The 19,070-nt window shown below is 37.4% G+C and overlaps 1 protein-coding gene across 1 annotated transcript in view; it reads left to right on the top strand.

The window, feature by feature from the left end:
* Positions 1-19,070, top strand: part of DIPK2B (divergent protein kinase domain 2B) — a 96,036-nt gene that overhangs the window by 71,381 nt on the left and 5,585 nt on the right. The window contains exon 4 of the mRNA XM_007493300.3: positions 6,984-7,157. Within this exon, the coding sequence (XP_007493362.2) occupies positions 6,984-7,157 (174 nt within the window). The remainder of the gene's footprint in view (positions 1-6,983; positions 7,158-19,070) is intronic.

Here is a 19,070-nt window from a genome sequence, read left to right on the forward strand (position 1 = left end):
GCAATCCCCTATACCAGTAAAATCCCTAATCCAATCCCTATTCCTATCCTTACTTCTATCTATCTATCTATCTATCTATCTATCTATCTATCTATCACATGTTATGTTTTTCATCTGTTAGAATTTTTTGTATTAGAGTTAAGATGAATTTCATTTTTATCTTTATATCTACATCACCTGGCATACATTGTTGTTCAGTAGTTTCAGATATATTCAACTCTTTGTGACCATTTGGGGGTTTTCTTGGCAGAGATACTAGAGTGATTTGCCATTTCTCTCTCCAGCTTGTTTTAAAGATGAGGATCTGTGACAAATGAGATCAAATGACTTGCCCAGGGTCACACAGCTAGTAAGTGTCTGAATCTGGATTTGAACATGAATCTTCCTGATTCATGTCCTAGTGCTCTATCCACTGGACCACTTAGCTTCCCTGGCAATTATTTTGAATTTAAGAAATGCTTGTTGATTTATTGATTGTGAGAAGAGAGAACAGCTATAGGCTGTAGGACAGGGGTTCTCAACCTTTCTAATGCCGTGACCCCGCAATACAGTTCCTCATGTTGCAGTGACCCCAAACCAAAAAATTATTTTGGTGGCTACTTCAAAACTGTAATTTTGCTAGTTATGATTCGGAATGTAAATACCTGATATGCATTATGTACTCTCATTGCTACAAATTGAGAGGTTGAGAACCACTGCTGTAGGGGAAGATTAGAAAGAAATATGCCAGAGAAACAAAGAGAGGAGGGGAAAAAGTGATAGTATTTCTTGGAATCAGATGATGTCAGATAATGGTCAGTCAAGCAAGGAGGAAGGGGAGAGGGAAACTTCTGAACCACTGTTTTATCAACCTTTGTCAAGGGAAGCATTAAAAAATTTACATCAGTGAAAGGAGAATCGAGTGTTCTGGGACTGGGCTGGATGGACGGGAATGAAAGCAATCTGGCTGAGCAAGTGGAGATGGAAATCAGATTGCTCCAAGCAAAGCAAGTTCTTGATTTCTCATGCTCAGTTTTTTAATGGTTCAACCTAGAATAAGCGTCATGGTTGCAATCAATTGAAATTTGCCATGGGGCCTGCAGTATGTACATAAGTGACCACTGTGAGGATGAATATTCAACCTACACGTTCTTTGAGGTTATCCTTAACAAACCATCCCTTAAAGTGCTCCAAAGAAACTGCAGGATTCGATGGATCACCAAGCCAGTACAAAGGCACAGAGAGATGAACGAGCTGATCGCTGAAATAGGAAAAGCCGTGGATTTGTCAAAGTTAACCCTTACCAAAGGGTCAATTCTATTAGTGTTGTTGCTCAGTCGTTTTCCAGTCCTGACCCCATTTGGGGTTTTCTTGGCAAAGACACTGGAGTCTTTTGACATTTGTTCTCCCACTCATTTTACACGTGAAGAAAAGGAGACTAACATGGCTGAGCAACTTGCCCAGGGTCACACAGCTGGTAAGTGTTTGAGGCTAGCTAGATTTGAACTCAGGAAGATAAGTTCACTCATCAATATGGTACAGTGGCACCACCTTGCTTCCTTAATTCTACTGTTCCACTGATGAATTTTGTCACGCAGCTTGCAGAAGGTTTTAATACACTCTTATGCCATCATTACTGCAAGGGCAAATTATACTTATACACAAAATTTAGGATAATGGAAAGACATAGAGGCAATGTGGTATAATGGATAGAAAGCTGCCATCAGAATCAGTAAGACCTAGGTTCAACTTCTGCCACTCTTGGCAAGTCATTTAACCCTTCTGTGCCTATAGGCAATTCTAAAAATATAAATTATAGAACAAATGCCAATCTGTGGAGGGAGAATCAGGGATCATTTCTTATTGGGAATTCCATGAATCCATAAAATCATAGACCAAAAAAATATATTTTAAAGCAGGATTTAATGAAAGGAAAAGAAAATGAATGAGCATTTATGTGGCACCCAATATGTGCCAGGAACTGTGTTAAATGTTTTACAAATATAATTGAGATCTCATTTGATCCTCATGACAACCCTGTGAGGGGGAGCAAATAGAAACTAAATGACTTGCCCAGGGTCCCATAGTCAGTAAATATCTAAGTCTGAATTTGAATACAGGTCTTTCTGACTCTGGGGCCAGTGTTACAGCACCACCTAGCTGCCTCAAAAACAAATATAATAATTATAACCTTGAATGCTTATAAAAATTTTTTTTTAATTCTTACCTTCTGTCTTAGCATCAATTCTATGTATTGGTTCCAAGGCAGAACAGCACGAAGGACTAAGCATTGGGGGTTAAGTGACTTGCCCACGGTCACACAGGTAAGAAGTGTCTAAGACCAGATTTGAACCCAGGACCTCCCATCTCTAGATGTGGTTCTCAATCCACTGAGCCACCTTGTTGCCCCTACCTTAAATGTTATTGACTAAATTTATTCATAAAACAGATGAGTTACATAGTGGATTGGAAAATCAAAAAAACTATAGAAATGATCAAACTTTAGCCAACCGGATTCAAAGAAAGAAATCCATTAAAAGACGAAGAAGATGAAATCACAGCAAATTGAAAGAAATTTAAAAATAATTATTAGAACCTACTATGCACAGTTACATGCCAAAAAATTAGGATTTTAATAGAAATATAAAATTGCCTATAAAAAATAGAGCACAGGAACTGGACCTGTAATTTCATTGGTAGAGGAAACTTTCCAGGTAAGGAAACCTTTTCTCTTAGTAGTTTCTCTGCAATTTATTTTCTTAGGGAGTTACCTAGAGAAGAGATGTCAAACTTAAAAAGTAATTGGAGAGCCGGCTGGATAGTACAGTAGATAGAGCCTGGAGTTGGGAGGACCTGGGTTCAAATGTGACCTCAGACACTTCCTAGCTGTGTGACTGTGGACAGATCAGTTAATCTCCAAATACCTAGCCCCTAGCTCTTATCCCCTTCTGGCTTAGGAGTGGTACGAAGAAAATAAAGGTGTTTGTTTGTTTTTGAAGTAATAGGGCAATATTTAACAAAATAAATCAAAGGCAATACAATATAGGTGATGTTAATTGATAGTTTCCTGAGTCAACACGTGGCCCTAGGAATCTGTTTCTTTTTTGTTTGACACCATAGTCCAGGGCACAGACTGGTTCAGCAACTCGTCCAGGATCATAGAGACAGTACGTGTTGGAGGTGAGAATGGAACCTAGATCTTCCTTGATTTGAGACTGACCACTATGCAAGGCTGCCACTAGAGAGAATTTAATCACACAAAGAACAATTCACAAAAAGCATATTTTAATGATTTAAAAATTGCAGATGTTTTACACTTATAATAGTGATCAGCAAACAAATTAAAATAACTAGGAAATCCTAAAAAATATCAGTAAGGAAACTCTTTGGAAGAATTAATAGTTTTAATAAAGTTATAGACTTTAAAATAAAATCACAAAAATCAATCAACATTTTTATATGCTGTTTATGTATGCAGATACACATGCATTTAGATATTAATATGTGTGTGTGTGTGTATACATACACACAGATACCTACATACACACATATTCCAGCTAGGTGGCACAATGGATAAAGTACAGAGCTTGGAGTTAAGAAGACTCATCTTGAGTTCAAATCTGGCCTCAGACATTTACTAGTATAACCTTCCTCAGTTTTCTCATCCGTAAAACGGATTGGAGAAGAAAATGGCAAACTACTCCAGTATCTCTGCCAAGAACAACAACACCAACAAATGCACACGTCAAAACACATGGGCACACACACATAGGAACAATAATAGAAAGTAAAGATTCAAAACGGACAAAATATTTGGGAGACATTCTACCAAAACACATTGACTACTCATATAAATATAATACAATAATACTCGTTAAAGAAGTAACAAACAATTTAAATAGCTGAAGAAATATTCAGTAGTCAAGACGTGGCCTTGGCAATATAACTGATATATTCAGATTCTGTGCTAAATTAATGTAGCTACCAAAATATATACGTTACAGAGCTAGACAAAATAATAACAAAATTGATTTGGGGGAACAACATTTTTATAAAGGCATGGGGAATAGTGAAAAAGTAGGAATGAGAGAGAAAGAGAGCACTATTTGATTCCATACTATATTGGAAAATATTAATCCTCAAAATCATTTGTTGAAGCTGGGTTTAGTGAATAAATTCCATTTTAATGACCATGAAAAACATGAACGAGAAACAAGAAGGATGAATTGAGTGTAAACACAGATGGATGGATAGATGGATAGATGGATGGATGGATGGATGGATGGATGGATGGATGGATGGAACACTGTTTCAAATATATGTATTAATTAAAACACTTAAGATACAAAGAAGGTTTTTTGACCCACTTAAATGTTCTTTTCTGCAGCAATGTGTCTTTGGGAACTCTTGAAGTATGTCAGGAACAAAAAGGCAAAGTGGAACTTAAAGATGTCATAAATTCTGGACCAGAAAGTCAGCTCCTTAAAGAAAATCCACTGAGCAAGCCAATGGCCATCCAACTTAAGGACAATATAGCCTGGGCAAGATATTATATCAGTGTGCATGCACAGCATTCCACACAACAGCAAAAATGTGATATGCTAAGTTTATATCAAATCCAAGATGGTAGAATAGGGTAAGGTAGTAACTGACTAGGGAAGTAAACTCAGTGCAAGAAAATGACCAGGACTGTCAGCACCACCAGGTCACTGGCCAAGCACAACTGAACAAGATAAACCACTGGTCTAGAACAGCCAAATTGTGGGTCTTGGTTCTGATGCATACCCATTGAAAAGGACCAAGACAGCAAGGCCATGCCAGAAAAGACATCTTTCAGATAATGGGCCCAACTCATATCTTCCCTATTTCCTATGACTTTTCTTTTTCTGCAGCCAGTACCATCCCAATAAGAGATAGCCCAGGTTAATGACAGAAGTGAAGACCATGGCTAGAAAGGGAGGTAAGGAATGAAATGGGCCCTCTGCATGGCCCAGAGCCAACTTCAGTGAAAATATTGCCCAACAAGCCCAGAAAAACAGAAGAGTAGATATATCGAACAGACTAAACAGGAATTAGAAAGAAATGAACTTAATAATACAGTGTTCAAAAATCTAAAATCATAAATTACCTAGGAAAAAGCTCTTCATCTAGGAAGAACTACTAGGAAAACTAGAAAACAATCTAGTGGGAATAATGTTTATACCACATCTTAGATCATATTTCATAGTAAATTCAAAATGGTTCTATAGCCTTAATATTAAAGATCTTGCCATTAAAATATTAGAAGAAAAGGAGACCATATACTTCTCACAGCTCTGGCTAATAGATGAATTCTCAATCATGGGAGAATGGCAATCATAAAAAATAAAATAGATAAATTTAATAATATAGAATGAAAATTCTTTTACATTTATGAAATGAATACAACTATAGTAAGAAAGGAAGTAGTTGGCTGGGGAAAAAATCTTTTTATCAAATAGCCCTGACCAAGGGTCTGTTATACAAAATACATGGACCACTAGCAGAAATATAAAGAACCAAAAACCAGTCCTCAATAAAGAAGTGGTCAAAATATAGGAATAACCAGTTCTTTTTTTATATATATATTTTATTTGATCATTTCCAAGCATTATTCATTAAAGACATAGATCATTTTCTTTTCCTCCCCCCACCCCCCATAGCCGACGCGTAAATCCACTGGGCATTACATGTTTTCTTGATTTGAACCCATTGCTTTGTTGATAATATTTGCATTAGAGTGTTGGTTTAGAGTCTCTCCTCTGTCATGTCTCCTCAACAGCTGTATTCAGGCAGTTGCTTTTCCTCAGTGTTTCCACTCCCATAGTTTATCCTTTGCTTATGAATAGTGTTTTTTTCTCCTAGATCCCTGCAAATTGTTCAGGGACATTACACCGCCATTAATGGAGACCTCGATTACGTTCGATTATACCACAGTGTATCAGTCTCTGTGTACAATGTTCTCCTGGTTCTGCTCCTCTCGCTCTGCATCACTTCCTGGAGGTTGTTCCAGTCTCCATGGAACTCCTCCATTTTATTATTCCTTTTAGCACAATAGTAAGGAATTAAAAGAATCATCATTGTTATTAACAGCCATGAAAGAATGTCCCAAAGTACTAATATCAAAGAAATTTAATTTTTTAAAGCCTGATATTCCATTCACTTCACTTTCAGAAAGTTGGCAGAGATGGAAAAATATGAAAAGAAGCAATGTTGAAGGGGCTGTAGAAATATAGTCACACAACTAGGCATTGTTGGTGAAGTTGTGAATTGATTCGATATTCAAGGAAAACAATTTGGATTCATGCAAAGAAATTGAATAATATGTCTATACCCTTTAAGATCGTATACAACAATAATATCCAAACAAGTACTTTTTGTGGTAGCAAAGCACTGGAAACAAAGTATATACCAATTCCTCCATCGATTGAGGAATTGGTAAACAAATTGTGCTACATGAATGTCACATGAGAAATAATGAACATAATGAATAAAAAGAAGATGGAAAGATTTCTATGAATGGATCTAAAGTGAGATACACAATAAACATCCAAAAATATATACATGCTAAAAAATAAATACAACAATGTAAGTGGAAAGAACCAGAACGCCAAAACAATACGAAGTAACTGTTGTAAAATTATAATGATAAAGCTTGGACTCCAAAGAAGAGATGCCCTTCCCCTTCATTTCTTTGCAGAGGTGGAGGACTAGGATTGTGGAATAATGCATATAAGCTTAGACTTTTTTGATGTATTGATTAATTTTTATGAAATTTCATTTTTTCTTGTTTTGTATTATTTATTGTAAATGATGACTTTCTTAGAAATCATGAGAAATTTGGTTGAAAAACAAAAGATATTATAGTGTGTGTTCAAAGAAAGTTGGGTGGTGAAATTGTAATATTCTTAATTCAGATATTCTGCTCAAGCTATAGACATGCCACTGGTCTTCACAATCACCTACATGGGCATTTTTATTTCCAGGGTCTACCCAGTCCAATGCTTCGCTGTCCCTCACAGAGGCTTTTAGATCGCATTGTCCGGAGATATGCTGAAGTGGCAGATGCTGGCAGTGTCTTCATGGATCACTTCACTGATCGGGACAAATTACGCCTTCTCTATACCCTTTCCATTAATGCCCATCCCATCATGTTACAGGTAAGTATCTTTGCAGCCAAATGTCCCAAATGCTTATATTTTATAGGGAAAGAATTCAAATTCAACAAATATTAAGTCTAGACAACTAACAACAAAAAAATAATAATAAATCAAGCCCAATTCTATAACATTTGAAAAGTTCCAAGATACTGTACAAATGTTCACCATGAAAAATTTACAATAGGCATATCATTTGGAGAGATCTCCTTTTTGCACAAATCAAGAAATCTTGTACATTCTTAATGAATGCTTGGAAGAGAGTCTTTGAAGGCTGTATTTTTCTTTGCAAGTCAAATACTTTCCCCTTTTTCTTCCTTCCTTCCTTCTGTCCACTCTTTCTTTTTCCCTTCCTTCCTTCCTTCCTTCCTTCCTTCCTTCCTTCCTTCCTTCCTTCCTTCCTTCCTTCCTTCCTTCCTTCCTTCCTTCCTTCCTTCCTTCCTTCCTTCCTTTCTTTCTTTCTTTCTTTCTTTCTTTCTTTCTTTCTTTCTTTCTTTCTTTCTTTCTTTCTTTCTTTCTTTCCTTCTGTCAGGAAGAACCATCTTCCTGAATTCAGTTGGAGGTCCAGAAATAACAAAGAACACAGAAATCCCCGTTTGCTGTCCTTCAGAGTTATTTTAAGGTTACTAGTTTAGATGCATGTACGTCAGAGAGCAACCCATCTATTGGAAGTCCCACACAATCTGTTGGGAATATCTTGCTTCAGATCATCATTCCCCAGCCCATCACCTTCAGCTATTTCTCCATTTTTTCTTCGCTGCCACTAACAAATCATCATTCCTGTCACCATCATTTAATGTCAGGAATAATTTCTAAAGATTTCCAAACAAGCTATCTTAATTTTTAAGAACTATGGGAGAACAAGAACTGAGGACCCAAACTATCAGAACCAAATGGAACCTTAGAGATTGCCTACTTCTCCTTATTTGAAACATGAGGAATCTGAGTAATTCCCATAGAGGGAAAAGGACTTAACAAAGGTCACACAGCAAGTTTGTTGCAGATCTGAAATAGAAATAGAGTTTCTGGGGATCTGGGTTTGACAGAGGCTGCCTCAGGTTCAAGATAATTTTGCTTCCTTGGAAAGATGCCGACTAATGTTGAACTTCCAGTAAAAAGATGTCATTTTGTAAAATGTCATTATTGATAGAGATCGATCAAGACTAGGAATGAATCCTGGTAGCAGATTTAGAAGCTTTCATGAAGAAGACATCTACATATCCTGAATACATATACCAACTGCATAGGAGTGGCATTTAGGCATTTGGATAAAATTAATCAAGTCATTTATAATTAGTCCTCCATTGTCATTTTTATTTTTGGTGAGTTGTTTCAGTCTCATCTTGTAGGATAATCCCATTGGGTTCTTCTTGGCAAAGAAACTGGAGCAATTTGCCATTTCCTTTTCCAGCACATTTTCTAGATGAGCTGAAATGATTTACCCAGGGTCTCACAGTATCTCAGATCTTCCTAACTCCAGCTCCAGTGTTCTATCCACTGAGCCGCCTTATGGATTTTCAAACAGGACATGCTTTCAAACAGGACTATTTGGCCATAAGAGAAACATTTGAAGCAAGTGAGTGTTTTCTGTTTTCATGTTTTCATTCCTGTGATATCCTCCTCCCCCTCCCTGCATCTCTCCCCTTTTCCCTACTCCCGTATGTTGAGAGATGGGGCTTGGGAGTAAGCATGGGGCACAACTATATGTCATGAATGCCCAACATATAAAAGTATATTTCTCAGTTTCTAGGGACTGATTTTGGAAGGACTGCAAAAGAGCCAGTTGGTCCTTAGGGAGAAAAACAAACAAAGGTGTGGCCTGGGAGAAGAGAATGTTCCACCCCATAAACAAATGTGCTCATCCTATGAATCAAGTAAGAGTGCAGTTGGCCAGTCACCCCTAGGACATTTACCAGAAAGTTAATTCACTTTAGTGCTCCCAATGCTATGGAAACAGGTCCACATAATAAAGCTGAATTTATTGTCCTTAATTGATTAGAAGATCTTAAAGGGGGAGGAGGAACCTTGCTATAACAATTATATTTCTATCCAGTCTAAAAGTCACAGACTCTCCTTTTTTAAGTATGTACGGAAAAGACTTTCCCAACTGTGTTTGGATAAAGGTCAGAAATATTTTTGAAACAACTGATTAATGAGTCATAACCACATTTACTCAAGGAGTAGAATAGCCATTGGGCAAACTTCCATTCAAAGGAAAGAAACAGAGTTAGGGGAAATGGGTCAAGCAGATCTTATCACTACCTTCACAGGACTATGTCGCCAGCCTTCTAACAATCAGCATCCACCTGGAACTACTTTCAATATGGATGCACCCTTTCAAACTCCCCAGTTGGCAGCCATTGGGATTTTCCCCTTGGATGGTAAAGTGCTGATTTATCAACATAAACACTTTTACCAAGATCAAGCTGAGATAATAAATAATAAGCAAATTATATTTACAGATCTAAGAGATTATGACTCACACATCAAGTTCTAATACTTATGATAAGAAAGATGCAATTATCTTTACAGTTAACATCAACACCAGCAGGTATTGGGATTTGTTTAGAGGTATAACAGAATACTTGACAAACACCATGGTTCAGATTTCCAGGGAAAAAATCCACAAATTCATTATGTAAATGAAGCTCTCCAGTTTATTGAATGTTTTGACAACTTTTTGAGTATACCTAATTATTGTGAACTACATTGTATCTCTGTATCCTTAAAGTGGCACTCTACGCCTCGAGGAAAAGGGTATTCGAGGATTGAATACATTCTTTATCAAAGAAATTATTCCATAAATTGCCATGAAGAACCAACTACCCATCTGGTGGGAGGGTAGGAACAGGAAGAGACTGCAAATACCTCTGATGGGCAAGTTCATTCCAGATAGATATGCACAAATGTTTAAAAAATTCAAGTTGTCATCTCATCATAGTTATCATGAAGCTTTAAAAAATGAAACCTAATTTTCTAATTACCATATTCTGAGGACTGTAGGAGAATGTACATATCTGTATATGCATTTTATGTGCATGTATATACACATAACCTATCATCTTTTGAACGACAGTAAGCATGGATTTTATAAATGTATACATCTGAATATAAGCTTTTCTATGCTAGCTTATACAAAATACCTAAAAGCATTTCGAGTTCTTTCATTTCCTTCCTGTTAGATGGGAAGTTGGAGAGTTTATTCAATACTTATTTCATGTAATTCTTCTAATAACCAATGCAGAGTTTTTATTCTTGCAAAGTTTCTCTTTAGAGTTTTTACTCTTAAATGGCACTTTAAATGTATTTTGTCATCAACTAATTACTATTATGAGGGTTAAAAAAAATTAAGGTTGGACTAAAAATATGAGTGTGGTTGCCAAAATAAATATATCTCAAGTTAAAATGACTTTGATAGCAGTTTATTTATAAAATAGAGGGAAAGAGGGAAAGTAGAGAAATGAGAAAGAGGGCAGGGTAAGAAATCTAGCTTAATGAGCTAGACTATTTCCTCTGGCCCTGGCTTTACTCCAGCAGGGCTCCAGAAGCCCTAGCCAGAAGGCCTAGGGGTAAATTAAACAAGTGTTCCAGCTGTGGCCTCCTCCTCCAAGATGGGGAAGGGGGCCTCTCCAGATGCTAATCCCTCCAGAAACCAGGAAAGGAGTCAGCCTTTCCACTCACCCACATGGTAGTCCTAATGGAAGATCCAAGCTTAGTTCGAGGTCCCAAGCCAGAGCTCTTCCAAGGCCATTTTCAAAGGAGAAGGAAGGTCACAGGAAGCTGCAACTACTTTTAAAGATCCTTCTTTGCCTCACTTTCTGTGCCTTCCTTCCACTTTTCATGAACCAATCACAGTTTTAGAATTTTCTCAGGACAGCCCAGGGGGCAGTCAGTGGTTTCTGAGCTGTCTCCCAGTTTAGCACTTGAGTTGTGGACCTCCCCTCACTTAAGGAATTGTGGAGGTGTATATGCTTCTGGTGATTAAATCTAAAAGTGGGTGAGGGGAGAGTTAATCCCATCCTCACACAATCCAAATCAACTATGCCATGGATTATAGTCAACAAATCTATCAGACTCAGGTTAAATATGAACTTAAATTGCCCAATTCTAGGGTTGTTCCACGATTCATTTTCCTTTTCCAAATCCGCACCAGAACACCAACATCTTTGAAATTAAGTTTGAAGTTCATTAGAAATTCTATGAATCCCCTAGAGGTAAATTGCCTTTTCAAAAGCAATCTCTTATTCTAAAAATTTCTAACAAGTAGAATTCTTTCTTGTACATTTCTTCCCCCACCCCCCCACTGATCTATCCATTTAGTTTTCTAAATCTGCAATAACTTGCAGATATCTTATAATTTAGACCAACTCTATTGCAAGTTGCTACATTTCTCTATCTATAATGGTACAGTTTCTTTTTTCAACTCTAATTTTCTTGCCCATAAATTTTTGTTTCCAAAATATTTTCCATTTTTAATTGTATTATAAGTTTTAGTTTTCCTTAATTATTGTTTCTGTCTCTTGAAATTTTCTGCACTTTCTGTGTATTGGGCTAATTAAGATTTTTAAGCTTTTTCTTATATTTAAAGATTTTAGTGCTCAGGCTGCTTTCCATTTCATTATTTTAAAATAAAATCCTTTATAAATAAATGCCATTTGTATATAATTCTTTCAATTTGCTCAAAATTGAATTCAACCAAATCATTTATTTAGACTTATTCCTATGAGCTACTGAAACACTTCCTCAATTAAAAAAAATTAAAAAGAACTGAGATACTAAAATGTGTCTGCTTTTAATTGAAAAAGAAAAATTGAAAAGCAACAGCTACTAGGAGAAAGGAAATAACTTAGACAAGTATTGGTAATAGAGTTCTTTGAGTATAGTTTGCTTTGAAAAAAGAAAATCAGTAAAAAAAAAAAATCCTTTCTCCTCTGGGATTAAATAATACACAAAGTACCTCATTCCCCTGGGCCATTTTGGCAAACCTATGGCACCCATTCCCAAGTGTGCCAGAGGGGGATGCTGCCCTCCTCTTTTCCATGTGCCTGAGGACATTTCTCATATCACCCACTACTCTGTCCATCAGTCCAATGGGAGTGCTTCATCTCTCCCATCTGGGATAAAATTGGGGACTCATATGTGGCTTGCAGTTTGCTCACTCTAAAAGGTTCACCATCACTGCCCTAGGAGATAAAGTTAATACAAGGTTTGAGGGAATCCCTATATTCCTTAGTCTCTATGAGACAGAATAATTGATAAGGACTAGTTAAAACATTTTAAGAGTACTGACTTAGAGTCAGGAAGACCTGAGTTGAAATCTAGCCTCAGACACTTACTAGCTCTGTGACCCTAGGCAAGTCACTTAACCTCTGTGTACCTTAGTTTCCTTCACTACAAAATATACTTATCTCCTCAAGTTAATGGGAAGATAAAATGAGATAAATTTATGAAGCATTTTGCAAACCTTATGACACTATATAAATGCTAGTTATTGTTATCAGTTTTTAATTCCTAGTAAATATTCAAAGAAACTTCACTATGAAATTCAAGGTAAATTTGGGTTTAATCCCTATTATAATTTTTTAGTTTATTTCACGAGCTCATGCCTAATTTAATTAATACATTTTTTTCCTGAAAGGCCATAAATTTCTTCGACAAATCTCAGGAACAAATGAGACCTTTTTTCTAACTCAATTTTGTTTCCATTATAATTTTTATAATATCTACTTATTCTCTAATCAACTATAACTGGGCAAGGGAGAGATCTCTGCTCAAATTTGGAAAATTATCATTTTCTTTTTAAAACTGACTCCCATTTTTGTCCTTTCTCAACTAAAGATTAGTCATATCTCTGAAAGAGAAAAAGAGACAAATTATTGACGATATTCACTCATTCCCGAATCAAAATGACAGTAAGTCAGCAAAGAGAACTTTTCAGGAATCTATGTAAGTTTGTTTCAGCAAGTTCTCAATTACTTGGGCTTTAAGTTTGCTCCCTGAAGTTTCCAAAGCAGCTTATTTCTTATTAAAAAAAAAAAGTTGTAAGTGAATGTTTTCACCTAGATTTAGAAAATTCCCAGAGTCCTTCCCTATGCTCATTAGAAGCAGAAAAGGCCCTGGGGAAAGACAGTTGGAAATCATAGTTCTCACTGGAAAGTTTCATAAGGAATGAAGTCAGGGGCCTAGGTCTACTCAAGATATACAAACAAAAAGCTGATGTGCCTTCCAGAGAAGCTGAGAAAACAGATCTTCATTTTTCTTCCATTTGGATTTAGTTGACGGTTTGTTTGTAGAGACTGGCCTTGCTAACGGGGTATTTATTGAAGCTTAGGATCTCAAAATAGTATACAGGCCAGGTCTAAAAGGAAAGAAGAGTCCAGTAGGCATGTCAGATAATAGGGTGAGAGGGAAAGAACTTATTTCCTTGACCAATCTGATGGGTTCCTCAATCACCTTGATGGAGCATGATCCTTTGTCTGGAGTCAGGAAAGCATGTTTTGGGGTACACTTTGGGCATGCCCAATAATGCACTGCTGAAAAGATACGCAGTTCTTGATCCATTTTCAGTAAAAGGGGGGGGCCCCAACATGATAAGTTGCCCGGATCTCAAGAGGATGGATGCATGTCTGAAGAGTTGCCCTGATGGAGAAGGAAATGGCAAGCTCCTGTGCCTTTGCCAAGAAAACCCTAATTGGAGTCATAAAGATTTGGCCAGGACTGAACGCAATGAGAAAGGGGGTTGCCATCTATGGGCTTTCTAAAAAAAAAAATGTTCCCTCGTGGCATAATGCAAGCTCTCAACATGGGGCCATAACAATGAAAGACTAGAGGGGAAGAAAAGGGGAAAAGTAATTCCTAAGCATCATCTATGTGCCAGGAATTTTGCTAAGCACTTTGCAAATAGCATCTCATTTGATCCTGCCACCCACCCACCCTGGGAGGTAGGCATTATTATTATTAGCTCTATTTTATTGGCAGCATTTACCATTTTATTTATTTAGGAAGACACTCATGCCTGGTTTCTAAACTGGTTCTGAACTCTTCCTGACTTCGGATCCAGCCACTATGCTATCTAGCTGCCTTTGTAATCACTCTCTGAGGGTTAAAAAAGGTTAAAATTCATCAGAATGTTGTGGTGCTGCTTGTTCTGTGGACCCAATATGTACTTACCTGGTGGGAGGAGGGAAAATAAGGTAGGGGGAAATGAAACCACAGTGCGATACCTCGAGTACTTGTAAAATAGAAGGGAAGGAGCATTTATATAATTTATATGTTAGTTATATATTTATTTATAATGATAATTTATTAATTATATATTATATATATTTATATAATTTATTTAATACCTTGTTTGTGTCAGGTGCTATCATCTTATTTGGTAGAGCTATATATTTTCCAGTTGAGGAAACTGAGGCAGGAGTTAAGTGACTTGCCTAGGGTCATACAGCTAATATGAGAAGTCAAATTTGAACCCAAGTTTTCCTGACTCCAGGACCAGATGTCTCTGAGTGCTTACTATGTGCAAGAGCTGTGAGAATCCTTGGAGATACAAAAAGAAAATGAATATGGCCCTTGAATTCTCTTAGCTCTTGTTCCAGTGGGGGAGACAACACAAGCACAGCAGTTTTCAGCTGCATGTTATCTAGAAATGCCCATTGGTCCTGAGAGTACAGCCCCAAAGCAGGTGGCAATGAGTCTTTGTTAGTGTCATTTTCGTGAATAAAACCATGATTTTGATGTTGAACAGTTTGGATGGTACCAAGGACTCCAGAGGTAAAAAATGTCTTTTCTGGGTCTTCAGCTCCTTTGGCAGTACAAATTGGCATAGCGGGTAAAGGGAAGACTGTGAAAGCTCCTGTGGGAGAACTAAAGATCCATTAGAATAGGAAGGTCCTCCCTTGGGGAGAGCCCCAAGTCCAGTTCCTTTCTAAGAAGAGGGAATTCTTAAACATTAGAACTCAGAGCAGTGAGGTGGCTCAATGGGATAGGACCTGGAAATGAGAAGTCCCAGGTTCAAATCTGGCCTCAGATGCTTCCTAGCTGTGTCACCCTGGGTAAGTCACTTACCAATTGCCTAGCTCTTACTACTCTTTTGCCTTGAGGCTGATACTTAGCATTGATTCTAAGACCCATGCTAAGAGTTTTTTAAAAAGTTAGTAGAACTCAGAATTCTTATGAATTGTTAACTCTTAGAAGTTAATAACAGAAATTATGTATAGCCCAATATCTTACACCATTTATCAAAATAAGGTCAAAGTGGATATAAGACCTAGAGGACATAAAGGAAAATGCCATAAGCAAAGTGGAAGAACATGGAATGTATTTCCTACCAGATTTGGGGATAGGAGAGGAATTTATGAATAGTCAAGAAATAAAGAACACTAAGATATAAAGTGAATAATTTTGATTATATTAAATTTAAAAGGGTTTGGAAAAATAAAACTAATGTAGCCACGATGAAAAGAAAAGTAGAAAACTGAAGGGAAAATATTATAGACAGTTTTTCAGATAAATGTCTCATATCTAAATATGAAGAGGCACAAAGAGGGGACAGCGGGGTAGCTCAGTGGATTGAGAGTCAGGCCCAGAAATGGGAGATCCTAGAGTCAAATCTGATCTCAGACACTTCCTAGCTGTGTGACCCTGGGCAAGTCACTTAACCCCCATGCCTAGCCCTTACCACTCTCCCGCCTTAGGACCAATACACAGTATTAATTCTAAGAGGGAAAGTAAGGTGTTTTTAAAAAAATAAAATACAATATATAAAGAACTTTGTCAAATTTATAAGAATATGAACCATTCCCTAATTGGTTAATGGTCAAAAGATATTGAAAAGGAAATTTCAGGATGAGAAAATCAAAGCCATATATACCCATACTGATTAGAGAAATACTAATCAAAACAATTTTGAAATATCATCTCCCACCTATCAGACTGGCTCAAATGACAAATGGGGAAAAATGGGGACACTGGTGATGGGACTGCGAATGATCCAATGATTTTGAAGAGCAACCTGGAATTATGCCCAGAGAGTTATAAAACTGTGTATCCCCTGTTTCCTGGGATGGGCAGGGGAAAAAGAAAAGAACCTCGATATTCTAAAATATTTACTTTGATTACATAATACATAATATATTATCTTTGTGGCGGCACAAATATGAGAAATCTAGGGGATGCCCCCCAACTGGGGATGAACAAGTTGTGGCATACGATGGTGATGGAATACTACCACACTCTAAGAAATGATGAGAAGGTTAATTTTTTTAAAACGGGAAAAGACTTACATAAAATGAGAGAAAACAAAATGAGTAGAATCCAGAGAACATTATATGCAGCTACAGAATTAATGTTTGAAGAATAACTTGTGAATATCCACCTCCAGAGAAAGAACTGACAAACAGAAACACGAAAGTCATCATTTTATACATAAACACACACACTCACAGACGCATACACACACCCTTACCTTCTGTCTTAGAATTGATACTAAGTATTGGTTCCAAGGCAAAAGAGTAGTAAAATCTGGGCAGTTTGGGCTTAAGTGACTTGCCCAGGATCACACAGCTAGGAAGTATCTGATTTGATTTGATTTGATTTGAACTCAGGACCTCCCATCTCCAGGTCTGCCTCTCTATCTACTGAGGAATCTACCTTTTTGCTTGTTTGTTTGTCAAATGATGTCTTCTCTAATTCAGAGAGGGGAAAGAGGGAGGCAGATGTCTGGAAGTTTTAATGTAATCAACCAACAACAAAAAAATAAAATTCTCCAAAATCTTAATGTAACCAACCAACAAAAAAAATAAAAATTAATAACATTCTCCAAAAAAGATTAAAACTTAGAAGTTATGAATTAATAAGTCTTCAAAATTATTAGAAGTTAGAACTCTTATGAATTAGAGCAAATACTTTGTGTGTTTTCTGTATCTGTTTATGGGCTCCTATGACTGTTTTTCATGTTGTGCCTTTTCTGGAGGGGTGAAGTAGACACTGGTTTCTCTCTGAATTGTTACCTGAGGTGCTTGTAAGTGTAATAAGATTTTAGCAGCTTGCTTGTAGCCAACAGGGTCGAATGCTAGGAGCAGAGGAATCCAGACAAAGGCCAGGCAGCGTAATCCCTCTTCTGTATCCCTCTTTTCATTCTAGTCGCTGGATTTGTCTTCTGTCTAGGAGTGCATTTAGGTTGGATTATAAATACTCTCTCTGGACTTTATGTAGCTTTTTCTCCTTTCACTCTAGCCCGGCTCAGAATGCACAGAGCACCGTGGGCAGCAGTGGGCATGGGCTCAGCCACCCAAGGGCTAACTCTTGGAGACCTCTGATGGTTCCCTCTGACACCTTAGCCCCAGTGGCTTCCCCTCTATACTGATCAACCCAGATATTGAAACAGACAGAGCTTTCTGATGGAGAGGAGCAGGAGGAAGTTGCTGCTTGGATACAGAAGGAAGGCAAAGCATCAGCCCCTTTCCTACCATGCAGAGAGAAGGCGATGTGACCCAGTAGTATCTGGGAAAGGGGATCTGACCCTGTTGTATCTAGTTCTCGAAATCACATCTCTGTAGCCATAGAGTTTCCCAAGTCCTCTAGAGGAAGGCACTGGGGAAACATGTTGGGGTTAATGGCTCAACCCACATGCCCCATCTCAAGATGAGATGCTGTCTTCCTTATCCATTCTGGGTCTCTCTCTGACTTCTTTCTCCTTCCCAGAAATATCTGTGAACCATAGTTGTGGATGTGATCACAAGCTCTCTAGAGTTCTTCCCCAAACATCTGTTGCTATACACACTGGGAATATGAACCTCCCCAAAACAGGCACATATAGAGTGAAGGACCCCTTTTATCTACATCTATAGAAGTATAGGGACAAGCTATATTTGGAGACTTTCCCAAAGTGGACTGCAAATGGCGAATAAGCCAAAAAAGAAATACGACTGCCTTAGGTCAACAACCAGCACAGGAACCAGGCTGAGTGAGTCAGTTGTCTAGGGGGAAGTCCTGGGCCATGGATAATATCTTCTGACCTCATCCAGAATGTGAAGCTTGACTTCCATTAAAACAAAAACACTTTTTAAAAACCCTTACTTTCCATCTTAGAGTCAATACTGTGTGTTGGTTCCAAAGCAGAAGAGCAGTAAGGGCTAGGCAATGGGGGTTAAGTGACTTGCCCAGGGTCACACATAGCTAGGAAGTGTCTGAGATCAAATTTGAACCCAGGACCTCCCATCTCTAGGCTTGGTTCTCAATCCACTGAGCCACTCAGCTGCCCCCTTGACCTCCATTTAACCTCATGTTGAATCCTTTTTTTGAGAACCCCAAAAATCTTTGAGGATTTTTATGTTTCTTTGATTTTTTTAAGCCACCCTACTCAACCCAACAAAGATAAGTCAGGCTAATTCAACTGGGAAAATGTTCTTAAAAAAGAAAAATTTAACAGTCTTGGACTGCCTGTTCTATTGTATCTGGCCACAATAACTCAGCAGTGATTGATGGAGATTATACTATATAGGCATATATTTGGAATTCACCCAAGTGTTTTCCTTCCCAGAGAAGGAAACAGCATTTTTTTCTTTTTCTTTTACCTTTTTTGGCCTTTTCCCTTGTTAGTTGTTTTGTCATATTTTATTTCCTCCAATATTTGCTTTAAGAAAAAATGTTTTTATTCTTTCAGTTATAAGTAGAAAAAATTTAAACAATTTTTTGACATTTTAAAATTCAGGTTTTCTTCCCCCTCAAGCAGTGAACACTTTGCTAAAGGTTATAACCACACTTTCATGTAATACATATTTCCATGTTGCTCAAGTTGTGATAGAAAACAAATATCACAGTACACCACTTTACATGCGTTCTTTTTTTTTGTGGGGGTGTGAGGGGGCTCAAAGGGGTCTATTGAGTTGATAAATGTGTCTTATTACAAAATAT

The sequence above is a fragment of the Monodelphis domestica genome, chromosome 4, assembly GCF_027887165.1.
Source record: "Monodelphis domestica isolate mMonDom1 chromosome 4, mMonDom1.pri, whole genome shotgun sequence".
Lineage (NCBI taxonomy): Eukaryota > Metazoa > Chordata > Mammalia > Didelphimorphia > Didelphidae > Monodelphis > Monodelphis domestica.